The following is an 8374-nucleotide window of genomic DNA, read 5'->3' on the forward strand; positions in this document are numbered from 1 at the left end:
ATAAAACCGGAATACTACTGATAATTCCATTTCAATTAATTTATATGACTCAAACGTTGGCGATTCAAAAGAGTGGCGGAGAGTATATTGCCATTTCTTCTTGTCCGCTCTACCTCCTGTAAATCAATTTAACACCTTTTCTGTTGATGTTTATACGTGTACATAGATTACATTTATACGAATAATGTTATTTTGAGTTTGAGTTTTCAGCTAGGCCATGTCTCTATTTATCAATTTTAAACCTGTAAAGCGATCGTTACTTTATAAACAGACGCTCTTAATCAAAGGTGTATTGGAAACTATAATTCCGAAACACTTGAACAAGACCAAATAGTCAAGTCGTAAACCGTTAAAGTTAGTAACAAGAGGACAAGTTGGCTTCTAACTTAACAATAGTTAACAAGTTAGCGCTCAACTTGCAAGACCTATTACTACATAGTTTAGTGGTCACTCTATGGCCTTTTATTAGTCTCCGTCTTACGTCTCACAATATATTATTACCTACCAAACTCCTGTTGTTCCTATATTAAACGATTGTTTTAAAAATACAATAAAATGTGCTAAGTATTATATTTTTAATTAGACCTCGGATGTATGAAATAATAACATATCAGATGAAGTGAGTCCTTTAGTAAAAGAGGAGTTTCAAACATATTTATTAGATATAATAACAGAAATTTCAATTGGTATATTGGAGTCTAAGATCTTATTGTGTCCATTTAACATGTGAAACTATACACTACTAACATATACACATAGCTAATTCGATGTAAAGCACAGTTCAGCCTTGCAGGTTCCAGGTGCCCATAGTGGTTGGATAAAACTATCTGCAAAGCGGATATGCTATGATTTAAATAAATAAAAAAATTACCTTTATGTGGCATTTTCCAGAAGGCTTCAGCCGCCGTGGTGGGTTCCCGCGGCGGCGCCACCAGCCCGCCCACCAGCGTGGTGGCCGCGTGCGCCGGCGCCGGCGCCGCCCGCCCCCAGCCCCCGTGCAGCGCCACGCCGCCGGCCCACGAAAAAAAGTCCCCCACGCCTCTATCGCACACCCCTATTTTGCCCTACAACCTTAACCCCGCTAAACTTTACTCGATTTTTACTGCTAATTAAAACAGGTTGGCAGCGTTTGCACACGTTTTGCACAATTTATACTAAGTTCACTTTTTAAATTGAAAATGACTAGAATTTAAAGAATCCGAAGTGTTGTCGAATTCGCTGCGCACCGTGACCTGAAAAGAGAGATTACATTATTGACCCCCAAGACAATCGCATCATCAATTACAATCAAGGCTTTTGATATTGGCAGCTTTCCGTCTTGCTCTGACTGTTGGTGAGTAAAAGAGAGGCACGGCTAATTGGTAGATGATACGCTGAATTGTGTAGAACGCCATCTATTGTTGCATAGTAGGAATAGTTTTGGCGTTCGTGCGCTGATAATGATCGTAACGAAGTTAGATATTTGTACCACCCAGAGAGTAGCAACTGAACGGTAGTCATGCTGTATATCAATCTGTCTGTTTGAGTTTTTTATTTGAGTAATGTGTGGGTCATTCCGGTCAATAACGTGTCAGTACCGTTGCTCGGTACTATCGAGACGATACGAAAATTACGATACGACTTGTTGCAACTTATAATGATGGCCAAAATTCAAGACATGAGTCGGGCTGGGAAGGTGTCGTGGTTGTGAAAATGGGATTCGTCCGGCTTCACATCCACTGATGAGCTTTTTAGACTAGCGGAAATCACCTAATTGAAGTTGTTAACACCCAACGATCAATGAAAACCGTTACTGAATTTATAACGCGAGATAAAAATTATATCTATGAACTATGCCTTTACCAGGTTATCGCATTATAAAACCCAGTTGTAACTCTAATTAACAATTCACAAATTGGACGATATACGCGACAAGCACCTATTAAAAGCAGGTAGGTACCATTCGAAATCCTTACACAACTTTTCACTACACTTCTCCCTAACCTTTGGGCTTTGACATCAAACCCCGCACTGAATTAAGTTATATCAAAAGTAACAGGTACTCAAATATAACGTTTTGATCTTTTCAAGTTGCCAATCGAATGACTTTGAGCTGAATTCAACTCAAAACTCACAATGGGCCAAGAGCGACTCTTTGAACCTAGTCAACTTCAAACTAATAGGATAAGGCTGACCACTTTTTATTAATTAATGTTTTGTTGATATCGCATGTTTAGTTCACGTAAGACATAGACAACGAGCATCAATAGCCAGAGATTAATTAAAACATTATCGAATGGTTTTTGATAAATTTAAGTGTTCTTGTTCATTACTATATTTATAAAGTTCAGCTTATTCGTATATAGAATTCAATTTAGAATTCACAGGCTATATATATATATACACTTCTTAATACTTCTGAGGCCTAGGATATATAAAGAAAAGAAAAAAAAATCAGTAACTTCAAGCAAAAATTATTCAAACTCTCTAAGTTACTGTCGCTACCAACAATGAATTTCAGTGGACTCATACATTATGTCAATAAATTATAATATAATTACATTGTATGTAATGTATGTACTCAGACTGAATCGACAAAGCTAGTAATCATTTTATTTTTGCCCTCAAACATCACTAAATGAGGACAATCAGATACTTTCGAAAATATGTTATAGAAAGTATATACACGTGAAAAGGCGTAGTGCTAATCAGATCGATACAACTTCATCACAATCGTGTAGCCTGCAATATCACATAACTTACGCGGGAATTCTTTCTATTGATGAAGTCGCATATATATTTATGTATATATAATAATGAAGGAATATTTAATAATAAAGAAAATAATAATAATTGGAAATAATTAACACAACAAGGTTTCTTAAACGACTCGACAAAAGTTACTGAAAATGTCCACCGAGTCATTTTCATCGCAGTTTTATTCCGATGTTTTATAAGCAATATCCTGTAGATCGTAGCCTACGGGCTGTTTGCTTCAACTCTGGTACACTTCGCTCACACAACATCTCAAATATGATGCATCACTGTAGTATCAGCCGCGATCGCCGGCCTCTTTGTATCTTATCTTTACAGATCCAGTTACCGGACCAAACCCGTTTCTAATTAATATAATTAGCCGCCTATAGAGCTACGAATGTTTAGACCGTGTATAGTACAACATTAGTAACAGTCTATATATAAATATATACTTTTCGATATCCAGATTAAGAATTCTGGTAAACGTTTATATAGCTAAGTCTCTGTAACTATATACTTGGAAGTAAATTTTCCTTTAGTTTCTTTTTATAGACATATTTCTTTTTCTCTTCGTGTTTGTTGTTTGCCTATGAGTGCTTGTCATATTACATCTTGTGTATTATATACCAATGTATCAGTATGCCGAGAGTTGGCAAAGTTTTGTAAATAAATAAAAGTCTGCCCTATGTAGACTTATATCTTCCTCTACTCCACAGGCGATTAGACTTATGTGACTTAATTAGGTTATTATGTTAAAATCCAGAATTTTATACAATATTTTTTATAAAGAATAGAACTGACGTAGGGCCATAACAACTGATATTAAGTGATATGTGGTCTATTGGAGGGCACGCCTGTCCAGGTGATGCTATTGCTATTTAACCGCCGCTTATATGAATCCATATTAAACTGTCTAGGGATTATGGAAGGGAGCAAGGAGATCAACTCCTTTGCTGTTCTTATAATAAACGACGAACCGAATCGTGCAGTGCGGCACCTGGGGATATCAACAACTAAGATGTGAAACTCCAACGTGCTTCTAGATGAGCGTTGTTTGAATGGGGATGACGGAATCAGATTGCGCATATGGAAATGATTATTTTTATTTCAAAGTTATACAATATTTTACGATTTTATTATATACTTACATTTTTATATATAATTTTTCTGTGTGTGCAATTGTTTGTGTTTGCACTAGCCCTTTATAAATTCGAAATATAAATTGGTTTGAGTGAAAAGTTAAAACACTCAACTCACGGGATATGGCGTACAAGTTATTGGGAAACTGTTTTTCAAACATTTACGTACTTCAGTTGACTTTTTTGTTTGCGTGTTTGTAGTTTTCCGAGCCGTTTATGGAAACTAGTTTTTTCATGTGAAATAAGAAGTGTGTAAGCGATTTTATTACTGCTCTAGTGCCATTTTTACAGGCTATTAATATCTCCGCACATATCAAAGAGAAATTGTTTATTTTATTGTCCAGAACTGCATATTTTTGTTAATATGTTTTTACACACACATTCCTGTGTTGTGTGTAAAAACGTATTGTGGGATCCAGCTTCTGTTAACTAATGCAGCAATAGAATTAATAATATTATATTTATTATCATTAAAAATAAACAGTAATATCGAATATGTTATAATTGTTAAAGAACACGAAAGCCTTCGTAATGATTGTAACCACCACTTTCTATAAACAAAGGTCTAGATATTTTACGTCTATGGTTAGTTAAATAAATATAAAACATTACATTAAGTAACTATACTTGATCCAACATTTATATTTTTATATTTACTGTTGTTAACAGTAATAATAATAATATGTTAATAGCACCTATTGCGTTTTGTGAATTTCGTATAAAAAATCATTAAAATTATATTTGTACATTTAACACTATGTTAAGTGATACCGCCCATGGACACTCTCCAGTAGGCTCGCAAGTGCGTTGCGGTGCGGTGTAAAATGGCAACAGTTACTCACAGACAAAGATCAAAAAGTCCTTGTTTTGAAATTCTGGACTAATTGACTTAAAATTCTAAACGAAACAGATATGAAGTCTCCTCCATCTATACAAATAGGTCTTCGACCTCAAATAGAAGAAATTCTCGCTATTTCTATTCGCTATTCTCAAAAGTCAAATTAATAAATCAATAGCGCTAAAACGTTTTTAGGTCTGGGCCTCAGATTTCTGTATCTGTTTCATGATCATTTATTTATCTATCTAGTCCAGTCCTAAGTTGTGTTACAAATGAAAATGCATTTTTTAAAATGAAATAATTCAATATTATTAAAATGTATACCTACATATTAAGTCTCAGCAAAACATTTAAAAATATTCTATTCGAAATAGCCACCTTTAGCTTTTATACAGGCCTTTAATCTGTTTGGCCAAGTACCTATGAATTTACGCACTGTAGACAAGGGAAATTTCGCGTGTTCCAAATTCAAAATAATTAAGTAGTAAGTAGGTGATCAGCCTCCTGTGCCTGACATGCCGACGACGTTAAGGCAAGCCGGTTTCCTCACGATGTTTTCCTTCTCTATTCGAGCGAACGTTATATTTTTATATATTAATTTCTGTGTGTGCAATTGTTTATGTGTGCAACCGTGTTCAAAAATCGAACTAGGTTAATCAAAAAGGAATTGAAAAGTACAAATTCAAAATCGCATTTAAATTCGTCTCGGGTAGAACACACAAGATCAAAAACAAAACGTACAAGATCGTAGCGTATTTCACGAAGTCTTGGCGTGTTCCGCTTGGCACACCTCATTAGCTTCTACTTTGATTCGCTCTCCGGCCGCAGGTGGCGCTAATGCCTCTTTAGTCAAACGGATAGATGTAATCGAATCCCTGAATAGTTTATCTTTTAAATCACAACTCGTTTTTAACTCGATCCTTGTTTTTGCTATTTAGTCGCAAATGTATTTTTCTACTTAATATAGAGTTAATGTTTGTGTACAACTGTGCGTGCGTAGTCTTACTAAAGCGACCGATTCTAGGATCGGGTGATGATATTTTGGGTATTCAAGTGGATTTGAGAATGATTTAGATTTTCAATTAGATGTTTGGTATAGTGTAGGCACTTCATATACGACACTTTTGGGTCCGCTTGTTGTTATTTAATCATGTGCTTGAACTACTAGGAATGTAAATAGATTAATTTGTAACGTTGTTCATTGTTAAATATATAAAGTATTTGTTTACAACAATAATTGAATTGTGGTACCTACAAAAAATAATTTTTGCGATTCGGTTATAAAAAATGTATATATTCATTGATAAAATATAAGTAATGTATCTCATGACCATGGTAGGGAGGAGATAGGAGAAGTCATGGTCGATGCCTACTCGTTGGTCTTACCAAATTGAGATAGTGATGAGTCTATCCATAATGCCCTGAGACAAGCTGAGGATAGTTAGAAGGCAAGTCGACGTATCGGTTAAGACTTTTCAAAACTGGCACCTTCAGTAATAAAGACAAAATAAATGTTTGTTAGAAAGATCTCAATGCTTTATTAAACACACACATTCACAATTCTATAATATTTCTATATTTTGTAAAACATTAATTAGAAAAAAATATGAATTTTGCTCTATTACAAGCTTTGAATCTAAAATGGCAATGGGCTGGTTATGTAACATAAAGGTAATAGCAGGTAAGAAGAGTGGGCAGGCCTAAAAGAAGGTAGGCTCATGATTTGAAAGAAGTAGCATAAAAGCTACATCTGGTTAGGTTACGAGGCCTTCACCAAAGAGGGATTTAACATGGAACTTAAAGATATGGAAATCAAAAGGACTTTATTATTATTAATTAGGAAAACTCCAATAGTCTCTTTGTGTAACTATTTTTGTAATATTCAAAAAGCCATCAAAGCACGCGACACGTGCGTTACAAAACATGTACCTAAGTGAAGTACCCTCGCCTAAGTTGCAATCGTCAAAGCGTCTTCCTTTTCACTGGGTTTTTAAAAAAATATAAAACAGAAAAAGGGCTTTCACATACAAGTCTATACATAATTAACAGTGATGTGGCTGCGTCAGAGGCTTCGCTTACGTTCTTTGAATTGTCAAGTGTCATAATGTTCGTTTGATGTTTTTACCTTTATGTACGAAATCGTTTTATGTTTCTGTCTGTGTACTTTGTTAGAATTAACTTGATTATGTACGTGCTGTTGTTTGTCATCATAAAGGTTGCTTTGACTAATTGTCGTAACCACTGTGCATTCAAGGTACAAGCGGAACAACGTTATGCCGTTATTACAGTTTTAGCGGCGAATTTTGCCATATTTTTAGGGTTGCCACTGTTAAAATTATAATTCTGTTTGCGGATACTGTAATGGGAAGGCCAGTTTTTCTATACACTATATTCAAAGGTATTTTTAATAATTTTAACAAAGTAATGTAAATATAAGTAAGAAGCGGGATTTATACAGTTATCTACGAATGTTTACTATTTTTCCTAGCATTGTTTTATATATACATACATTTAAAATATACTAGTCTAGTCTAGTCGGCCTGTTTGTATACAAAAACAGCACTTGATTTCTTATCTCAAACGAACAGATAGCAAAAAAGGTTATACAAATTAACAGTAAGTTTTTTTATCTGTTTTAAATCCTTATACGGCTCATGTTTTTATTCTAAATATGAATATTTATAGAAATTTAAAATTGGAATAAATAGTTTCATAGCACTGATATATTGAGAATAGTGGATTGTAGAGTGTTCAGTCTCGTAAGCTTCAAGCTTCTGTTCATTAATACAAAATTGTGTCCAAATATTGGTATATAATTACGATTCTAATAAAAAAATTCCAAATTTAAATATGAGAGTGCGCTAAAAGTTTTAAATTGGAATTAGTATTTTCACTCATATTTTGTGTAGATATATATTTGAATTCATAGTCTCGTAAGTCGTAACCATGAAACTTCTGAGTTTTATGTTTAAAACTGTTACAAGAATATACTTTTAAAACTTCTGCTAACTCTACAATATTTTTGAGATTCTTTAGAGAAATCAATCAGTCTTTGTGATCAGTTCAATGCAGATCCGAGTGTACCGAGCATAAAAACTAATAATAACGTCTAATGATACTATAGATACATTTTTTAGTTTTTTATCTGCACTAATGACCGTGCACAGTAGCTTCGAGGGGTCAAAGAATTTGAAACTTCAACTGAGTACCACATATTTTTTGTGCAATATTTTGAAGTACTTTGTCTAGTGTTTTACATTTATGATGAATGATAAACAAACTCAAATGGGGCAAAGGAATTGAACTTTAGATTCCTTCCGTGGTACTCTAGTCGTGTTGGGAATTCGTGTGTAGTATTAGTTATGGAATGGACTTGTATTGTGGTAAGAAAATCCGTCCAATTGCACCGTTTTAAAGTTTTCATCTGTCTCCTATCACGATCAACAGACTTTGCCTGAATAAGACGTAAGGGACAACTAGATTGATTGATAAATATATTTTTTTTAAAGTTTGGTACCTGTGGTAGTGTACCTTAAATGCTGGCAGCATTTCCTCGCTATATCGCAGCTTTGAGATCCCCGTTTTTATCTACCAGGCGCTAACTTAAATCTTTAATTAGCCCTGTGAACTTGAACCCCACGGCCCAAGAGTCTCAACATAT

At 34.5% G+C, this 8374-nt stretch overlaps 1 protein-coding gene across 1 annotated transcript in view; it reads right to left on the reverse strand.

Moving 5' to 3' along the window:
- LOC123709698 (paired box protein Pax-6) overlaps positions 1 to 952 on the reverse strand; it is a 48142-nt gene extending 47190 nt beyond the window's left edge. The window contains exon 1 of the mRNA XM_045661205.1: positions 872 to 952. Within this exon, the coding sequence (XP_045517161.1) occupies positions 872 to 884 (13 nt within the window). The 5' untranslated portion in view covers positions 885 to 952. The remainder of the gene's footprint in view (positions 1 to 871) is intronic.
- Positions 953 to 8374: the final 7422 nt, after the last annotated feature.

This window comes from Pieris brassicae, chromosome 1, assembly GCF_905147105.1.
Source record: "Pieris brassicae chromosome 1, ilPieBrab1.1, whole genome shotgun sequence".
Classification (NCBI taxonomy): Eukaryota; Metazoa; Arthropoda; class Insecta; order Lepidoptera; family Pieridae; genus Pieris; species Pieris brassicae.